Source organism: Sphaerodactylus townsendi, linkage group LG03 (genome assembly GCF_021028975.2).
Source record: "Sphaerodactylus townsendi isolate TG3544 linkage group LG03, MPM_Stown_v2.3, whole genome shotgun sequence".
Lineage (NCBI taxonomy): Eukaryota > Metazoa > Chordata > Lepidosauria > Squamata > Sphaerodactylidae > Sphaerodactylus > Sphaerodactylus townsendi.
The window spans coordinates 138,962,725-138,983,671 of NC_059427.1; the positions used below are offsets into that span (position 1 = coordinate 138,962,725).

General features: G+C 46.2%; 1 protein-coding gene across 2 annotated transcripts in view; it reads right to left on the reverse strand.

Moving 5' to 3' along the window:
- The window catches only part of ASIC1 (acid sensing ion channel subunit 1), a 220,642-nt gene that overhangs the window by 23,352 nt on the left and 176,343 nt on the right, over positions 1-20,947 (reverse strand). Inside the window, exon 1 of one of the 2 annotated variants that reach the window (XM_048489897.1) lies at positions 16,731-17,517. The exons of the other annotated variant lie outside the window; for it this stretch is intronic. Coding sequence (XP_048345854.1) covers positions 16,731-17,381 — 651 coding nt within the window. The 5' untranslated portion in view covers positions 17,382-17,517. Of the gene's footprint in view, positions 1-16,730; positions 17,518-20,947 lie in introns of those variants that run through there. 2 annotated transcript variants of the gene reach the window in all.

The window sequence follows — 20,947 nt, forward strand, 5'->3', positions numbered from 1 at the left end:
CAGTGACACAGTTCAAACATGTTTTAATTTATCTGTAAGCTGCTTTGGGACCCTTAGAGGGAGAAAAGCAAATTAAACTATTTTAAATAAATAACACTGCAATATACATCACAACCAAGGGCAACCACAAACCTCTCCAGAATGAGTTCCAATAATAATTAGGTGTCATCAAGTTGCAACTGACTTATGGGAACCCCTCAGGGGGTTGAGAAGAGGTAGTTTACCATGGACTGCCTGCACAGAATAACTCCCTCCCCCTGTCTTCCTTTATGGTCTCCCATTCAAGTACTGAACCAAGATCTGGTTAACCCCAACTAGTCTGGACTATTCCAAATGCATACTAGGCATAATTTTTTTTTAAAAAAATCAGTCTTCAACTAGAAAAACCCTTCAATATAGTTCTGTGTTATATCACCTCTGAAAAGTCAGCAGGCTGCTGTTAGCCCCAGAAGAGGAGAAAGAAAAGAGAGGGTGGCTGTCTCTCCGCCCCCCCCCCCCCCCCCCGGGTATCAGGATCAATCCAAATTAACCAGCACCAACCCCTCACCAGCTACATTTGTAGAGAGGACCTGTGATTCAATCTCCAACATACTGTGCAGATTCATTCTGAGAGAATTCTTTGATATCCAGGTTTGGGTGTAGCAAAGTCAAAAGAGTATGTTATGCTAATTGCAAAGTATGAAGTGGAAGTGAATAAAACTTCCCAAGAATCCAAATGTGCGGGCTGTGAATAAATAAAACTAATTCCCATTCAATCACAGTGCTCAAGATGTACAAGCAGCAATTCAACTCACAGCCACGCCTATCATCCCACGATATGACCAGCTGCATCTGCGTAGCTTCGCAGATGCAAACCACAAAATTTTTTAAAAGGAAAAGGGGTCTCCCTGGAACAGCCAGGCAATGGCAGGCGGCTTCTCCCTCAATGAGCCAGTTTTTTGAAAAGCAGCATCTTCTACCTGGTGCCGAGTGAACGGCGTTGGGTAGAAGGTGGTGTTTTCCCCGCGCTGCTTCCCCCCCAACCTCCTCTCTGCTGCTGTCGCTGTAGAGAGTCCGGGGAACACACCTCCTGGCCTCCGTCCCTGGAAGCATCTCCATGGCTATGGGGGTGCGTCCTCTGGCCTCTCTACAGTGACGGAAGCTGAGAGGAGGTAAGGGGGGGGAAGCGGTATGCCGCATGTGAAGGTGGCCCTGCGGGCTGCTGGGGCACTGGGACCATTTGCAGAACGGTGTGCGAATGGCCCTGTGTGTGTGTGTGTGTGTGTGTGTGTGTGTGTGTGTGCGCGCACCAACTGCAACTATGTCGGTGCACCCCTTCTTGCTTGCCCGTGCAGAAACAGCCTGGGATTTTTCAAAAGAATCACTAGTTTAGTGATTTTCAAAAAACCTTGGTGGGGGGGAAATAAAATGGGGCAGACTCGTTTTGTGAAGTCTGTGCGAAGTCCCCCCTCAAAATGGGTTTCATAGAGTCCAACATCTGTATTTGTTGGCCTGTGCGGAATGGGCTGTTTGTATGACTGCCTTCCAAGAGGCAGATCTCTGCCCCCACTGCTGGTCTTGAGGGCTCCCTCCAGCATGCCTGAGTCACCTCCTTTTGGTCACGGCCAGAGCTTTGGAGCCATCACCCCTTTCAGCCAGCGGAAGTGGAAGCCAGCACAAAGGAAGGGCTGCAGGCAGCCAGGAGTTGCTGCTGCTTTAGCTGGAGGCACCAGTGCCAGCTGCAGGATGTTGTTGCTAGAAATGTGCGTACGCGTGCACGCATGTTTAACAATCAATGCCTCATCCCTTTGTTGCTTCATTTGCATTATATTTTGTTGCATCAATAGAATGCTGGCATTTAAACAAACCAACAAAGAAGCCGATTTAATCGCTTTCAAATGGATACAACTCCAACAGGGATGATGGGGCGATGGGGAGGAGAGAGAAGAGCCAACAAGCAGGCAACGCAATGTGGCGTAGTGGTTAAGAGCAGGTGTACTCTAAACTGGGGGAACTGGGTTTGATGCCCCGCTCTGCCACTTGAGTTGTGGAGGCTTATCTGGGGAATTCAGATTAGCCTGTACACTCCCAACACACTCCAGCTGGGTGACCTTGGCCTAGTCACAATTCTGGGCTCTCTCAGCCCCACCTACCTCACATGGTGTTTGTTGTGAGGAGGGAAGGGAAAGGAGTTTGTAAGCCCCTTTGAGTCTCCTTACAGGAAAGAAAGGGGGGGGGATATAAATCCAACTCTTCTTCTTTTCCTCCAGAGCAAGTGGGGAAATTTGAGCTTTCCCTGCGCTTTGGGAAAGCAGTGCTTTTAGCATCCTCTGTGCCCTGAAGCAGCTAAAAACTTTGTGCAACTGGAAAACAACCCTGAATGAAATGTACACTTACTGTGGGGCAGACCACCCGTGCATGATAAACTGATATGTAAAATGGAAGTGTTCCAGAGGGCATTTGAATGAAAGAAATAGGTCTGTAGTATAACAAGGGGTGTTTTTATAAAGGAAGTATTATTGTAGTCTATGGTATTCTTTATTATAAGTATTAACTTGGGTTTGGCACCTTATTTTCTACTTCTCTAACTCATTTTCGGCATTGTTTATGGTATGTCATGGATTAACAAATCATTTTTCTTGTCTGCACTATCTTCTAATTGATAATCTTCGTCTTATTGTATTGTTTACTGGATGTGGTTGTTATGAGCTTCCTGGGCTTGCAGCTGGTAGTTTTAGCTCCTGATGTTTGCCCACATCCATGGCTGGCATCTTCAGAGGAATGTCACAATAAAATGTGTTTTCCTCTGAGACATAATGTGGGCTGTTACCCAACTATACAAAACACTCCACACTGTGCTGTGTGGACATACACATCTTAACGTGACAGACCTCTGAAGATTCCAGCCACAGACGTGGGCGAAATGTTAGGAGTTAAAACTACCAGATCACAGCCACACAGTCTGGAAAACCCACAATAGCTAGTTGATTCTGGGCCTGAAAGCCTTCAACAAAAGGTTAACTGGACTTTTAATCCATGCTGTCTGAATGCCTTGTTTCTGTATTTTGAAATCCACCTTGAGTCTCAGGAAGAAAAGCAGAGTATAAGTGAAAATAAATCAGCTTTAAAAGGCCTGTGGTGACCCCATGACCAGATTTCACCTCCAGCTGGCTGTATATTCTCATTTATTTCATGTTTCTGCCCAGTGATAACAACAAAAGACTTTTTGAAAGCTGAAGGTTTCAGTGTTTGCCCTGAAAGTGGCAGGAGAGCAGCATTCCCTCTCTACCTGGTGTCCCAGCCTGTCCAGCGAGCCTCGGGTAGACTGCTCCTGCAGCAGCAGAGGTGGCAGATAGTGGGAGAAGTTCAGCAGGGCCCGTGTGGCAGGTACCGGGTACAAGTTCTTGTTAAGAAGCCCTAGTCAGTAGCCACTTAGGTGGAAGTCTGCATGGCTCATGTGCCGTAGCAAGAGTGGGTTCTTGTTGCAAAGAGTGATGGCTGGGAAAGTGAGGTTGTGGGAATAGAGGATGTGCATCTTGGTGTGGACAGATAATGGATGCAGTTGAAGGACCAAGTGAAGAGCAAGGACAGGGAGGTTAGGAAAGCCGCCAGCCAGAAGGCCCGGTGAAGGCACGACAGTTGCACTGAGATGTGGAACTTGGTTTGTTCCAGGAAGGAACGAAAGGGGTCAGCAACATGGCCTGTCCAGCCGCTTCCCATGGAGGCAGGAAGAAGGGAGGGAAAACCCAGAGGTTCAGAAGAAGGTTCTTTGAAGGAACCCTCTTGCCTAGAAGCAAACTTCCTGCCTCTTTCTGAATCCCTGGCTTCTCCAGCAGCTTGTCCAGAGAGCAAGAGACACTTTCAAAGGTGTCTGCAGCTTTCTTGAGCAGTAGCTGAAAGCATCACCAGCATCTTACTGGTTCCAAGGGGTGGGGGAAGGAGAAGGAGGAGGAGGAGGAGGAGGAGGCAGCAGCATGTCTAGGGAACAGTCTGGATGTGGCATCCCGAGCCACCTCGAATGTGCCAGAGCTCAGCCAAGGAGGGAGAAGAAGAGAAAAGCCACTGAGGGCGGGGAGGGGGTGGATGTAAACAAGGAGAATGAGAGAATAGGAGGACCTGGTTGCTGGAAAGAGAGGTGTTGACATGGAGAGAAAAAGCAGAGAACAGCCTGCAGGAGATTGGAGCAAGGCAGAGAAAGAGAGAAATGCTCTGAAAGAGAGACAGCACCTATGAAGTTGGGAGGAAATGGTGTCTGGCTGAAGACAGCAAGACAAGCTTGAGTACAGTTCTGATTCCCTACCCAGTTTAACTGGATGAAGAACTTGAAGAACTTGTTCTAAGATAGCAACAAACACCCTTAAACTAACCCCAGGCTTCAGTATCAGCTATGCACACCCATGAGCCATATTTATCCACTCCCCAGTTGGTGTGGCACATGCTGGCAAGCTCCACATTGAAATGTAGAGCAGCCCATGTGTGAGCAGCCCATCCTGGTGGGAAGGAACAAAAAGGTTTCTCTCCATTATTGTAATGAATCTTGCAGAGAAAAATAGCGAGAGTCTGGTGCACATTTTCAGCATGCGTGCACACATTTGAGATTTCAGTAGTGGGAGTGGGGGAAGAAAGACACAGCAAGGATCAAGCCCACTTTTTAGTTGTGCAGAATTCTTTTGACCTATTTGTTTTCCAGCCAGATGGTTTCTGAGTGTCCTAAGGGCCTGCTACTCTCCCTACAAAGAGACACCATCTCAAAACAGGGGTAGATTTGGAATGGGCCAGAAGGCTCGAAAGCACAGCAACCTCCCTCCCAGCGGTTAGTAAAACAATGTCCTGACCAGAACAGGGTGCAAGAGTGATCGAGACACTCAGTTTGGTTTTAAAAACCCACCTTCACAGCCGAGCCATTTCTAGCAGCTCGATCTGCAGCAATCAGCAGACAAAACCTCTTACAGCATGGACAAAACCATTATTATGGGTACTGAGGTGCATTCAGAAGTTTACACTTCAAGAGCTGACCTGAACCACCTGCTGTCATTAATATCATAAATGCTCCTCAGGTGAACAGGACTGCTTCTAAAGTTTACAAGAGACTTGAAACTTACAAGAGACTGGCCATTCTGATGCCCCACTGTCTTGCTTCAGATTTTAAGTAGTGAGAAAAGGGGATGACTCAGGAGATAATATGCTTGACAGGAGTCTTTTCCAACCAGACAAGTTTGCCAATATTTCTACCGAACAGGATAATTCTAAATGGCATTTCTACATACAGCATCAGCTGGGAACCTTATATAACATGGGTACCAGTGAGATACTAACTGTGGGAGGAAGCCTAGTCTACTGAGTCTGCATCTTGTCATGCCATAGGTATGACTTAGCCCGACTGAAACAGAATAACAGTTTTGCAGCGTATTTCCCTGCTTTATCCTGGTGTTTTGTTATGCCCCACAAGAGCTGCTTAAACCTACTGCTTGATCCCAGGGGGTTTCCCTTTTCCTTGATTCTTCTCATAGGCCCCAAAGAGGCCTCGCTGCCCACCTTGTCACAGGATACCTTCAGAAAAAGCCTCTTTCTTCTTCCATCCCCTTGTGATGGTAGCTTGATGGAGTGATGCTGCCACCAAGTGACGACAGATGTTATATGATTAATTCTACCAATAAGCACAGAAGTAATTGCTGGGAGTTTTTGTGCACAGAATTCCTGACCAGTCCTAAAAACAACTCTGTGGTGATTGAAGGGGAGGCAGTATGGATCGTGCTTGTCGTACTGGTCAAGAGAAGGGTCATTGCCTCACTGTGCTCATTCCTTGATTGAAAATGGTTCCCCGGACTGCTTTATGGCTAAATAGGGATGGTAGCTTCCAGATGGAAACTGGAATTACTGCTCATCCCCAGACTACAGAGATCAGTCCCCCTGAAGAAAATATCTGCTTTAGACAGAGCCGTAGCAAGGGGGAACTGAGCCCGGGGCACCCCTGTCACGCCCCCGTCACGCCCCTGCACCAGAACGCACCTGGTGCGTCACGCACCCGTGCCCCTTTGGCGCTATGGCATTGGCTTTATAGGTGTCAAACTCATGGCTCTCCAGATGTTATGGACTACAGTTCCCATCATCCCCTGCCAGCATCATGCTGGCAGGGGATGATGTGCACTGTAGTCCATAACATCTGGAGGGCCACGAGTTTGACACCTGTGCCAGTAGACTCTATGGTATTATTCCCCCATGAGGTCCCAGCCCCCCAGGCTCTGCCCCCAATTATCCAGCAGTTTCCTAAACTGCATCTGGCAATCCCACCACCCTAGTGTTTGCTGGTGGGCATGCGGGACCTGGCAACTTGAATGGCTAGGGCTGTCAAGCACCAGACGGGGCCTGGAGATCTCCTGGAATTGCAGCTGATCTCCAGATGATAAAGAAAAGTAGCCATGGGGAACATGGCTGCTTTGAAATGTACATTCTGTGGCCTTATATTCCACTGAGGCCCCTCCCCTCCACTCCCCAAGCTCCACCCCTAAAATCTTCAGGAGTTTCCCAGCCAGGAGCTCGCAGCAACCCCATCCATGGCTCAAGGCCTTATACAGTATGGCCCAGTACAAATGAAGGCCCTCCATGTCTGTCCTTAAATCAGCCTGGAGGGGACAAAGGGAAAGAACTCACCTTTCTTTCACCAGCACTATGACCCCAGTTCACATCACCCTCTGCCAGGCCAAATCCTGCAGGCCAGGAGTTCCAGTCACAGAACTCCAGCATTTTGCAGTAGAGCTCTAAGAAAGAGTGGACATCAGGGGATGTAGGTGATGAGGAATTGGTGTTTGACACCTGTGTGATCTACAGGAATCATAGTTCCAAATCCTTATTCATGGCCTATACATTCATTGAGGCATTCATAGTATTTTTTAAAGGAGCCACGAGGGGCCCCAGATTTGATCGAAGCAGTGGCACTGCTGCAAAGTGTATACTGTCACAATGCATATGTTCTGGGTTGTTACCATCTGTCCCTCAGGTTGTTTTAAAAGCAGTGATTCTCAACCTGGGGGTCGGGACCCCTTTGGGGGTCGAACCACCCTTTCACAGGGGTTGCCTAAGACCATCGGAAAACGGTCTTTTTATATTTTATATATACCAATTTTATGGATGGGGGTCACCACAACATGAGGAACTGTATTAAAGGGTCGCGGCATTAGGAAAGTTGAGAACCCGAACTTGTTTTGTATTAGTTTTGTTGTACACCGCCCGGAGCCCCTCGGGGATAGGGCGGTATAAAAATCTAAATAATAAATAAATAAATAAAAATAAGCCACTGTGTTAAAGGTAGGCTCAAATTACCAACTCCATCCCACCTGCTAGAGTCCATTTATTTATTCCATTTATACCTCACATTTGTCCCCAGCTGGAACTCAAAGTGGCTTGCAACATTCTTTGCTTCTCCGTTTTATCCTCACAACAGTTCAGTGAGGTAGGTTAAGCTGAGGGTCTGTCTGGCTTAAGGGCACTGGGCAAGCTTCCACGGCAGTGGGGAAATCTGAACCCAAATCTATCAGATCCTAGTCCTGCACTCAAACACCATGCTGGCTATCATAGATCTCCTCCTAGTGAGGAATCTGTAAAAGTTGCAGCCCTCCAGATGTTATGGACTACAGTTCCCATCATGATGCTGGCAGGGGATGATGGGAACTGTAGCCCATAACATCTGGAGGGCCGCGACTTTGACACCTATGCTGTAGATGAAGCTGACACAGAGAGTGATGCACTGTACTGGCTGCCCAGTAACTCTCACACTGGATGTTTGCTTTACATTGATCTCTGCTGGTGGAAGTTGTCGTGCCGACGCTCTCTCCAATAAAGCAGATTCGAGGGTTAACAAAATCTGAGTTTATTTTAAGCCACTGTCAGAGTATTGCAGCAGTTCCCTTCTCCACGTTAACGTCACTTGTGTGAGCTGTTACACGTTCCAAAAGCCACCAAAGAGGAGCTGAACTGATTTTCCCTTTTGCTGAGTAAAGGGATATAGCCAAGAATCTACAGAATCCTCCTCCAGCAATAGCGCTAAATAAGCAGTTAAACCAGGGAGGGATGAAGCTTATTTCCCTAATGGACATCTAGGCACCATTAGGCAAGCTACCAGCTATGGGAGGCTGAACTAGATTCGGTATGAGAAGGTCATCTTGCAAATCTGGCCTGGGATCAGCTCCCTCCCTGACTTCGTGACCTTATCTAACTTGCCTGGAACGTGAAGAGAAGGAAAGTGAGGGAAGCGAGAGGAAAAAGTGAGGGGGAAAAGTGAGGGAAGGATGGGCATGAAGGAAACGCCACATTATGCACCAGGCCCCTGCCTGGTGGAAAGCTCTCCTTCCAACTGACCAGGCCCTGCAGGATCTTGGTGAGTTCTGCAGGGCCTGTAAGACTGAGCTGTTCCACTGGGCCTTTGGAGAAGCTGGCCACTGATGGCGCCCCCTCCCTCCCTCTTTTAACTTTTGCGGCCCTTATTACATCTATGGGCCTCCCTGTCTCCCTCTTGAGAGGGGCTTTTTAGATTGTCTGGATGCTATATTTTGTACGCTGTGTTTTAAATGGTTTTAATTATTTAATGTTTAGAGCCCTTATTTATATTGTATTTAGATTTAGATTTATGAGGGCACTCTATTTGTTAAGTTATGTTATGTTGTTTATGTTGTACACTGCCCAGAGCCCTTTGGGGATGGGTGGTATAAAAGTTTTAATAATAATAATAATAATAATAATAATAATAATAATAATAATAATAATAATAATAATAATAATAATAATAATAATAATAATATATGCATGCATGCATATGAGCGTGACCATGTGTGCATGATGCTTGCAGGAGTTGTGGGTCCACCATCTCGGCCTCTTCCACACAGCCGTCAATTACTGGATTCCCTCACTGGTAATGTCTTTATTTGCAAAGACTTTAACAATGCCTACTGTTGAAGCGTAGGGCAGCTATGGCTCTTTGCCAAATAGTTTAACTTGATTGCTTTGATGATGATGACTCTTAAACATCGGAACAATATTCAAGGTTCAATAGTCTTTGTCGCAAATGCAATAATAATTTTGGGATCGAGGAGGAACAAGGACATGTAGTTATAAGTTAGGGCCACTGGAGGGAGTGCAAAGCAACCAGAATTTATGAAACACACTATAGAAATCTTGGGTGCTTTAGATGCATCTTAATATAAGGTCTTATACGGTTTTTGCTTAAGGATTTTGCTATCTGCAATCTCTGAGCCAAAACAAGAGACTGGAAGAGAAATAAGGAGCAGGAGACAGAACATTTTGGCCTGAAATCTGGAGGACTGAGGGAAGGGAAAGACAGTGCTACAGATAAATCTGTGTTATGGATCTGGGGATGGTCCTAAGCATCCCATTTATATGTCTGTCACCCCTAAGCAATCTATGAATGCAGCCCAGCTGAAGTTACCAATCTGTGAAATTTTTAAAAAATCTGATACCGCTTCGGGCTGGCAACTTAGAGTAGGCGTGTTGGCAGGACCAGATAACAGGGTCCAACAGATTTGGGTAAGTCAGAGGCAAGGACTCCCTTGTTCACCTAAAGCAGTGTTTTTCTGCTCATGGGTAGGAACTCTCAGGTGCATTTTAGAGCCCCACATGTTGGGTTGCAAGCAGTGGTGGGATTCAAATAATTTAACAATTGGTTGTTTACAAGCACCATTTTAACAACCGGTTCTGCTGAAGTGGTGCGAACCTGCTGAATCCCACCACTGGTTGCAAGCCTTTACAACAGGAGTCCCCAAAACGGTGCCTGCTGACATCTTTTCTGGTGCTTGTCAAGTGTTTTGAGAAGGTGAGGAGGACCAGGTAGAGCTTGTTCCTATTATGACTATTGGAAGTTTGATTAGCTGTGCAGATTTTTTTTTAAAAAAATGTTGCTTTGGCAGCAGCTGCCACCACACTGCATGGATCTGCACTATACCTCTGAAGTTAAACTGTGGCAAACATTTTGTGGCTGGCTCTGCCCCCTGCAGCAGCCATTTTGTGGCAGCTATCTTGTTGTGGTACCCACCATGCTGTGTCAGAATTCCAAATGTGCCCAAAAGGCTCAAAAAGATTGGAGATCTCTCCTCTACAAGTTACCATTTGGAGGAGGGCAGCTTTTTGGAAGGATCTTTGGCATGTGTACATAGAGGGCAAGAATGCCATATCTCTTGCCCCTCTTCACACACCTGCCGAGACAAACGAGCAGAAGCACTGCAAGGCAAATCCACTGAGCACTAGAGAGAATCTTCCACGGCTCTCCTGCTTAGGTTACTCCTCCTCATCACAGTACCTTGAATGGACCGTAGGGAGGGTGGAGTTTGGGGAGGGAGCTCAGCAAGGATGTGATGGGATAGTGTCCACCCTCTGAAGTTGTCATTTCCTTCAGGGGAACCAATCTGTGTGATTGGCTGTAACTCCACCCACCTTGAAATTAACCATAGATATGGGAAAATGCACTCTGTGTGGAGAAAAGCTTCTCAGGACATGAGAGCTTGTCCCCACACGTTCATTCCTTTTGCTGCTAAAAATGAACCCTCCCACTCATTTTCCAACATCTGAGGATAATCCAGGCTCAAACACATTGATCTGATGCCGTCATCAATTCTGCCTGAAGACAACTACAGAATAGGATCCAGGGGAGGGAAGGCAGCCAAGAAAAGGAAAAAGAGCATCAAAATTTAGTCAAATCAGTCAGAGGTCTAATTTCACTTTGCCCTTGAGAAAGTTTTTCATCGAAACATGCAGGGATTTTTGTATTCAGAGGGCGCTGGCACTAAATGCTAATGCAAAGCCGAGTATTAAAACTGCAGAGATGATTTATTGAGCCACAAAAATATTCAAGATCCCAAAAAAAGACAGTTCTTATGTAGAGCTGTCTTTGCCAGAGTTGTAATAAAATGGGCTGAAGGTTGACTAGTGTCTTCTTTCAGATTTAAGGTGTTTTCAAGCTGTACAATAAGGAAAGGTGGATTATAAAGATTTTGTGTGTGGAGTAAGTGACATACCATCTTCTCTAACATAATGGAGATCCTTTTTTGTTGTTGAGGAAATTTGTAGAGTCCTTCATTTGTGGCTTGATGGGAAAGTTTTCAAATGATAAAAAAGCCTCTGTACTTGGACAATAGTTCCAATGTAAACGTACAACCAGACACAATTTGCCTGCCAAAGGAGATCACAAGCCGTTCAAGAAGCATATTAAGAAACTGTGCTTGAAAAACAGATGCTATGTTCCTATTACAGTTAGGTAATTCAAGGCTATCCCTTTCTCTGGCATAGGGACACCTTGTCTTGCTGAGTCTGCAGGCACTTTTTGAAATCTGAGAAAGGGTAGTGGGCACCACCAGCCCAAGATGTCTGCCATGGGTGCAGGCCAATCACAACATGTTGGGATGATCTACAGAAAGTTGTGACATTATAAACAAAGCATCCTCCTATGAGAGAGGCAGCTGTTTCTGAATGGGCACTCCCTTCAGATACAAAGATGATACTTCCTGGGCCCCTCTGAAACATTTCCTGTACTGAGGTAAAGGAAAAGAAATATTGGCTCTTTTTGTTGGGCAGACATGCTGGTCATTTACACACTTCATGTTAAGGGTATGTCCCATCCAGATTTGATTCTCAATTACACACACACACACACCCCCCTCCGCATTGGAAGGCATCCTGCCTCCAGTTCACTTCAGAGAATCTCCACGGTTTCTGAAAGCTCTGAAAGTATGACCTGTCCTCTCCCTTTGCAGAGGAAATGAAGGAGATCAGCATGTGTTTAGCTTTTTTTTGGGGGGGGTTTCTCACTCCTCTCCACCTTCCCCTGTCTACACCACAGCAGTTCCTTTCTCTCTTGGGGCCACCATTTCATAGCAATCAGAAGGGCTTCTTTTTAATTCATGCTGAAAAGGATGGTCCAGCAAACTAATTCTAGACCAAAGACGACAGAAAAACAAAAAAGGCAGCAGTCAACCTCCCCAAATGGAGGTAGCACAGAAACAGTGAGGAAATAGCGTCCAGGCAAAATGACAGATTGGTTCAGCTAGGGTGACTTTGCAGGGAAGGATCCTTCTGCAAACAAAAAATCATGGGAAAACCCCACTGTGAAGCACGTAACCATGGAGTAAGTAGTGCATGTGTAAATGGTTATCATTTGTTTTAGTTTCCACAGAAAGGGAGCATTTGCTCCCCAAACAGCCACAGAGAAAGGTTTCCAAGCCCAGAGATACAATAAAATCTGTGTTTTTAGTGGACAACATACAGGATACCCACCAGTGGCATACAATCCCATAATGAGCTCAGCCACAGTTAATAGGTTGGTTTTTACCATAGAGATTTGTGAAATTCCCAAAGTAAAAACCATACAAATTTGTGAAATGTGTTATCCTGCAAGTTATCCTGCAACGTCCCCAAAGAGGTCCTAAGGGCTGCATGAATACAGCTGGCAATGCCATGCCATGGTACCCCTGAGGACCGTGCTGGGAATCCCTGCTCTAAAATCATATTGATGTTTCTACATATCTCAACCTTGTTTATGTACATTTGTAAGAAATGTCCTCCAGTGGTCTCTGGACTTCAGCCATGTGACTTTGCTATGTTTCAAGCACCTATTCTCTGTTCTTTGTCTCAGATTCTCAAATATCTGGAAAAAGATAGTCTTAAATTATATAATAATAATAATAATAATAATAATAATAATAATAATAATAATAATAATAATAATAAATTATACAAATGTGATCTAGTGCAGGATGCAAGCATGACAGTCAAGATAGTTTGAGATGAAGATGTACGCTGTTCCTTTTCTGGATTATTAGCAAGAGCATCACAATCACCCCTCCCACCCCCATCCTTGCTCAGCAAAAGAAAACTTGTGAAATCGATGCTGGAGCTCAAGTGTCTGCTTTGCCTCTGGGTGAGCAGATATGGGATGAGGTTGGTGATAGGTTTTTCTTAAAGGGGCCGGAGGGCTAGAAATAACTATCTGGATTAGTAAAATGACAAGCAAGCCAGGGCCAGGAACTTGGAAGCTGGAGAGAGCACTCTAAGCATTATTTCAAATATTTGCAATATGGAGGGAGCTCTCATCTCAATAGTTCCCTATCACTTTCTCCAACCGCTGTCAGGCTGCTTATGAGGAAACAGAGGCTCTTTCCGCACATGCAGAATAATGCAATTTCAAACTGCTTTCAATGCTCTTTGAAGCTGTGCGGAATGGCAAAATCCACTTGCAAACAGTTGTGAAAGTGGTTTGAAAATGCATTATTTTGCATGTGCGGAAGGGGCCAGACTGTAGCTATACACTAAGGTTGTTTCTTGCAAAAATACAATTATTTTTGTCCCTTTCCCCCAAACACCTAGGTGTACACATACAAGCACACAGTGACTTAGACCTTTTACCTGTTCCCATCCCTGCATTTAGATGTTGACTATCCTATTTGCCTCTCCCATTTCCTTCACAGTGTTCCAAGCCTGACCTGTTCCCAGAAGAGTGTAGTTTCAAATCCACCTTCTCTTGGGACCTCCGGCCCTCTTGTTGATTGTCTCCAGCTCTCATGGAGCATCTGCAACTGCAAACCGCTGTACCCTCTGTGATGCTGCAAGGAGCAGATTTATTGTCCAGCTCTTGTGCTCTTTCAGCTTCACCTCTCACCCTACATTCCTCCTCCTGCCAATGATCACTGCCAGCATCTACACTACTCAGAGCCTTTTTGCTTCCAGCTAGGACCCTCATTTCCTTGGGGACCATATTTATGGTCCCCCTGGGCTGCCATTCTTGCCTGGGAGCTCAATGCTTGCTAGGACCATCCAGCAACGCCTTCCTTCCCTTCTTTGCCTTGGCTGACAGCTAGTGTGCTGTAGTGGTGTAGAGTGGTGGACTCTACTCTGGAGAACAGGGTTTGTTCCTCCACATGAAGCCTTTTGGATGACCTTGGGCTAGTTACAGTTCTTTCAGAACTCTAACTCACAAAGTGTCTGTTGTGGGGAGAAGGGAAGAAGTTTGTAAACCCCTTCAAGATTCTTTACAGTTGAGAAAAGCAGGGTATAAATCAAAACTCCCTTCTAAAATAATTTTCAGCTTCCTTTCAAGCACTCTCCCATCCATCACTCACCCCCGGCCATTATTAAGGGCGGTTTACCCTGCTCTCTGTGACTGCTAGCTGCTTTTGGATGGATGTTTTTATGACTGCGGTTCCCTGTTCCTGCTGCACACAGAGAGTTTTAATTACAATAAGCAGCCTGGTATGGCCAGTACAGAGAAATGAAGCTGCAGAGAAGGTGCATCCCTGAACTGCAGAGATGAGACCATCCCATCACTTAGCTACAAAAATAAGTGCTGAGAGTCAGGACTTTGTATCCCAATGGAGAAAGCCATAGGAAATGCTGTCTGGGAGTCAGGAGCTCTGCTGTAGAGGAGTTCTTTGCACCCCTGGGTAGTATCGAGATAACCCTAGAGTCTTATCCAGCTGCATGTCAGTTATACAACAGAACCAAAAGCAGCTCCATGGGACAGTATGAGAATGTGAAAACAGCAGTAGGGCAGAAGCTACTGCCGTTTCTCCCTCCATGCTGCGGTTGCAAACAAAAAGAAGAGTCAATGGGCGCCTGGGAGGCATAAAACTCCCATTGCACGCGTGATGCGAAGTGCTCATGTTGTTCCCCAACAAACGGGCTTTGTAAGGTGAAGATGGGCCCTTAATAGAGTTTAGCAACAGACCAGGTCTTGAAAACATAAGGCCAAACTGGATGAGATGGCGTCCTTATGGCTGCCAAGAGGACACCACTGCCATTTTAAAGTAATTGAAAAATACCACAGATGCCCGACCAGGCTAGGGTTGCCATCCTGCAGGTGAGGCCTGGAGATCTCCCAGAATTACAACTCAACTCCAGATGACACAGATCACTTCCCCTGGTGAAAATGGCTGCTTTGCAGGGAGGGCGCTATGCTGAGCTCCCTTCCCAAACCCCACCCTCCCCAGACTCTCCTCCCAAATCTCCAGGAATTTCCCAACCGAGCGCTGACAGCCCTTGATCAGGCCCACAGCCTGGCACTCATTTCCCCCCTGCATACTTTTTCAAGTGTCGAAACAGCCGCCAGTGTGTGTGGTCAATTTAACACTTGATAAAGCAAGATCAGATAGGTCTTCGTTTCCAGGATGTTTTTGAATTTTTTGCACTTCTTTTTTCTTTTAAAGAAGCATCTTGAAGCACAGCCTTTCATTCAACTGTACCTGATCTTTTAAACAGCTTGTATTAACCCCCAAGAAATGAGCCAGTGTCCGAAGCACTTTTAATATGCAACTAAGTGACTGCCTTGCTGAAGGGACTATTGAATCTACCATTCTAGTAAGGGGGTAGCTATAATTCTGCCAGATTTGGCACCTTATGGCTAAAGTAACAACAACTTTCTCTAAAAATAGCCCACCTATATTTTTTATGTCCAAGATAAGGACCTGTTTCTTCATGGTCACAATTTGTCCAAATAACTTATATCCAGGGAGTTACTCTTGTGTAAGGAGACCCAAGCAGCATTTTAGAGGTGCTAAATTGTATCTGGAGAATTGTGATTCTATACTTGGAGAATTTAAATGTTTATTACAGTATTTCATATTCTGTTACAGAAATTGATTATTGGAAGTTTGTGAATTATACGGAGAGGCCATGAATGTGAAGAAACAGGTCCTTATCTGGGGCATAAAAATATAGGTGGAATATTTTTAGAGAATGTTATTGGGAAGTTCTTGTTACTTTAGCCTTAAGGTGCAGAATTTGGCAGGATGAGAATATTGGGCCTGATCTGTTTCTCAAACCCAGTGAGGCAGGTTTGCACAGCTGGTAAAATTGCCAGCTTTTTTTCTGGCAGAGCTCCTGTGCATTTAAAAATTGCATGGCATGCAGAAATATGTTTAAATTTCTCTCAGCAATGCTGCATAGGGTTACCATCTTTTTATTGTCTGTCCTTGCTCCTTTAACAGCAAATTCTCCATAGCAAGTCCCAGTGGAAATAACTTTGCCTGTTGACCGATTAAAGTATTTATTTTTTTAGTCTATTAACTCTCTTGCATTCACCTGATTATCATATATATTACGTTTTTCTCTGACACAACTGATGGTATGAGGCTGTTCATCGAAAGTAGCTATTTCCCTTTGCAAAGTAACACAAATAATTTATTATAAGGAAAATTCTCTGCAACATATTGCTAAAACCTGAAATGAGATCTATACAGACACACCAACACGATGCATTTGAAGGGCTCAGTCACCTTGTATGGGGAATGACATCACTCTCAGGCAACTGAAAATCACTTTAGAAAAGAAAAAGCTCAATAAATAAATGGATCAATTGATTAATTGGCAGGTGCTTTCAATGAGGGATCAAGATAGGTAGAAAGGTAGATGTTTTCAACCAGCTGGAATGGCTGCATCGAGAATAAATTCCTTTCTAAAGGAAATATCCACACCCAAATGGATAGATTTGGGCAGGAGGGAATTTTCGGCATAAGTCTAAACAGGCAGTCAGGATAAACTTTGGTACAGACTCCTGAGATTAAGATCTCTAGCAGGACGAGGATGAGAAATGTCTTCCTCATCTCCTCCTACTTGAGACTCCTTAACCCCAGAGACCGAACCTGAGACTTGCTGTTTACAAAGCATAGGAATTCAGCCAGTGAGCCACAGTCCTTCTTAGGGACCTCTGAGCATCCCTGGCTAAAGCTGGCACTAGGACAGACGCAGGGGCCACTCACCACTGAGAAATCATCAGGCCTGCAGGGCTCACCACGGTATTTGCAGGTCAGCATCATGTCCTCCAGCTGATGGCTGTTTCGGTCAAAAAAGTTGTACAGATTCAGGGGTTCATCTGGTGCCTCAAAGGCAGGTGGGACCAGGGGGAATCCTGCGTCCAAAGGGATGTCCTCATAGCCCACGAGTGGAGAAATATATAGCACGTCGCTATAGGTGAGCTGAGAAACACGAATGCGGTTGAAGTTGCAGAAAGTGACAGCAGGGAAAGGCATCTCGGAGCTCTCCTGTTCATCCAGCTGCGTTATGTGATGATACTCCAGATAGTAGAATATTCGCCCAGCCACCTGGTACAGAAAAATGGACAGCGAGAACAGAAATGCACCAGCCCAAAGTGCCTGGCGAACCCCAAAGCCACTCTCCACAAAAATGTGGTTGGCCCCATGCAAGGTGCAGCTGTTGACAAAGGCAACCAAACCTGGGTCTCCTTCTTCCTCTTTCTCCAGTTCTGCTGCATCTTCATAGTCCACCTCCATGTCTTCCAGTTCATGTCGGCTATAGAGGAACTTGTCACCGTTACTCTCAGCTGCATCTTTGACTGTATTTTTCTCTTGGTTCGGAGTGAAGGAGATGGTGCAGAATATCTGGATGGGCATCTTGCCCCACCAGGGCCTCTTAGGTAGTTCCTCAGCTGGCTACTGGCTACTCCACAAGGACTTTTTGGGATTGGAGACCAGCGACAAATAGTGAGGGGGAAGAACAGAGAAGGAGGAGGTGGACCTAAAGAGAGAGGGCTCAGGTGACTCCAAGAGGGTCAGGGAGGAGGGAGAAGGTCAGCTTGGAAGAGATTGCAGCACAGAGGGAAGGAAGGCAAGAGAAGGAACTTATCAAAGAAATGGGACAGGAATTGAGAGGTCTAGCAAAGGAAACAAGGAAGGGATGAGGAACGAAAGAGGCATCCAAGAGAGGGGAAAATGGGGGACACAGAATTGAGGGATGAGGAAGTGACGGAATGAGCTGCCAGCTCCTGGTACCTCAAAGCTCCACCAAATCGAGCATCCAGAATCCAAAGTCTCCCTGGCTCCAAAAGCTTCAGTTCTCCAAAGTTGGAAGTTTTCACAGAGCAGCTGTTCCCGTACCAGTGCAGCCTGATGACTGGTGTGTGTTCGCAAACAGCCTTCGGCAGCACAGAAGTCAGACCCAGACGCTTAGGACAGGGCCTGCTTAATAATGCATCAGCTTCCTTGGTATCTGTGTTGGGGTTGGGAAGGACAAGCATCTCTCCTCCCCCTCCCTCCCAACCAATGCCTCCAAATGCCCAGCCAATGGCCGGTGCCAGATCATTTCCTGCACCCAGCATGCTGCTGCCTGTTCCAGCCCTTCGCAGCTGTTCCTATGTGTGTTTGTGTCTGGAACTAAAAGTTGCAGGATTCCCAGCCTCTAAACAAATCAGACCTTGGGCTGAAAGTGGGCAGCATATGATCTTGAACACCCTGGTTCTTGCAGCTCAATACTAGAGAGAGTTACTCCAGGCTAAGTCCACAGAAATCATTCAGTGTAGTCTGGAGTAACTCTTTGGGGACTGCACAGTTGGGTGCCAAAGAGGGGTGATTTATAACCCAGCAGCCCATTTTATTGGGTTTATACCTAACTAATATGGGGCTGGGGCTGACATTGTGGAATTTCAAAATTGCAACATGTAGTGTTTGTACTGGAGAGATGGAACGGACCCTCAACACCTTCCTCAATCCTTCTGTCTTGATAGAAGGGGTCTTACAGCTTCAAATGATACTCTTTTCAAAATTTATACCCAGCTTTCCCCACCAGTGCAAACCTAAAACAGCATATCACATCATTCTCACCTCCTGCGCCCTGTCCTCACAATGACCCTGTGAGATCAGTTTGGCTAAAAGAGTTTAACAGGCCCGAGATCACCTGGCAAGTTTCTGTGATAGAGCCCAAGGTTGCCCCAGGTTGTTTTCCAAAGCTTCAACCACAACCAGCTCTTCTTCAAGAAAAACACACTTTGCTGTAGGCCATGACAATGGGATGCTTCCTTGCACTGAATCAGACCTTTGGTCCATTTAGCCCGGAATGAGCTTCTTAGATTGACAGTGGCTCTCCATGCTCTCAGGTAGAGAAAAGTCTTCTGCCACATCTCTGTCCCGAGATATTGAGCCAACTATGAAAGGAGTCCAAAATTGTTTTTGTTACCCGGCTGTGAACAAGATGCAATTCAACAAGTATAAGTGCTGTGTATCTGGGTTACAAAAATGAGGAACATACAAACTGGATGAAGGATATACTACTGAGTGAACAAGATCTTGGGGAAAGGGTGGACAGTAAGTTGAATATGAGCAGTCAGTGGATGCAGTGAAGTGAAGTGAAGTCTTTATTTGCGGTCAATGACCAAATATAGGATGCAGTGGAAAAAAAAAGGCGAATGTGACCTTTGGGTGTATCAACAGAAGCATAACATCCAATTTCAAGATGTCATAATCCCACTGTACACTGCATTGGTGAGGCCCCACCTGGAGCATTGTGTACAGTTCTGGAGGCCTCACTTCAAAAAGTATGTGGGCAAAATGGAGCAGATGTAGAGGAGAGTGACAAGGATGATCAGGGGCCTAGAGACCTGTGAGGAAAGGCTGGGGGACTTGGGAATGTTCAGTCTGGAGAAAAAGAAATTGAGGGGGACAGAATCACTGTCTTTAAATATTTCAAGGGCTGTCCCTTAGAGGAGGGCAGGGAGCTATTCCTGTTGGTCGTAGAGGACAGGACTCACAATAATAATAATGGGGAGAAAGGTTCCAACTGGATATTAGGGGGGAAAATCACAGTAAGAGCTGTGCAACTCTGGAATCAGCTGCCTAGGGAGGTGGCAAGCTCCCCCGCACTGGCAATCTTCAAGCAGCAGCTGGCAAACACTTGTCTGAGATGCTCTAGGCTAGGCTGATCCTGTACTGACCAGCAGGTTGGACTAGGTGATTCTGTGACTGAACCTGGGACCTATTGCATACAATGGACCGCTCACAGTGCTGGCAACGCATTGAAGCAAGGATTAACTTTTTAAAAAGCGAGTAACTCTAGTTTGGTCAGCAGAGATAGATGAAGAAGAAGAGGCAGTTTTCATACCCCGCTCTTCTCTACCTTTGAGGAATCTCAAAGCAGCTTAGAATCGCCTCCCCCCTCCCACCCAATGGGCCCCTTGCGAGATAGGTAAGGTCGAGAGAGTTCTGAGAGAACTGTGATTAACCCAAGGTCACTGAGCAGGCTTCACATGTAGGAGTGGCAAAATAACCCCCTTTTAAAAGATTAGAGTCCATCATACTTAACCAGTATACCACACTGGGGAGATACAAGCAGGGACGCAGGTAAGGGGTTTTTTTTTCACAGGTTCAACCCCCTCATTACATGTCCAAAGTGCCCCCCAGGCAGGGGGGTGAGGATCCACGCCCCTGCCCCTGCCTGGAGATGGGGCTCCACCCCGTTCTCCCCCTGCTGGGCTCCCAGCTGGCAGCCGGCAGTCCCTTTTGCCCTCCCCTCCGGGGAAGATAGAAGAAACTGCGGTCCCTGGCCTCGGAGAGCTGCTTTTATAAGCACTGAGGCCGGGGGCAGGGCTCAGGGGGTGGGGCCATGCCCCCACTCGTCCCTGGTGGCATGGCCATGCCTCCCCAAGCCCCAGTACTTATAAAAGCAGCTCTCCGAGGCTGGGGACAGCAGTCTCTTCTGGCCTACCTGGAGGGGAGTGCAAAAGGGACTGTCGGCTGCCAGCTGGGAGCCCAGCCAGCGGGGTGGGGTGGGGTGGAGCCCCGGGAGGGAGGGTTTGGGGCGGAGCTTGATGAGGCGTGGCCTAACCCTAACCCTGAACCCACCCCATAAAAATGTATACCTACATCACTGGTACAAGGCAGACTGTTAGAACTGCAGGGTTGATGGTGAACTGGGCTGTAAATATAGAAACTAGGAACAGTATCCAAGATGTATCCTGTTCATTTTACAGAGACTCTATGTACCTGTACAATATTTAGGGATGCCCATTATTTATTGCAAGAAAAGGGTAATCTTTAAAAAATAAGAAATTTCCGTTGAAACAAAGTATCTGGTGACCTCATTGGATTGTGAAATACACTTGACAATTGCTATTGTGGTATGGGGAATCGGACAAACAGGAAGCTACAGAAGCTGTAGGAAGCTAATGAAATACCTGCTCTCCCTCCCT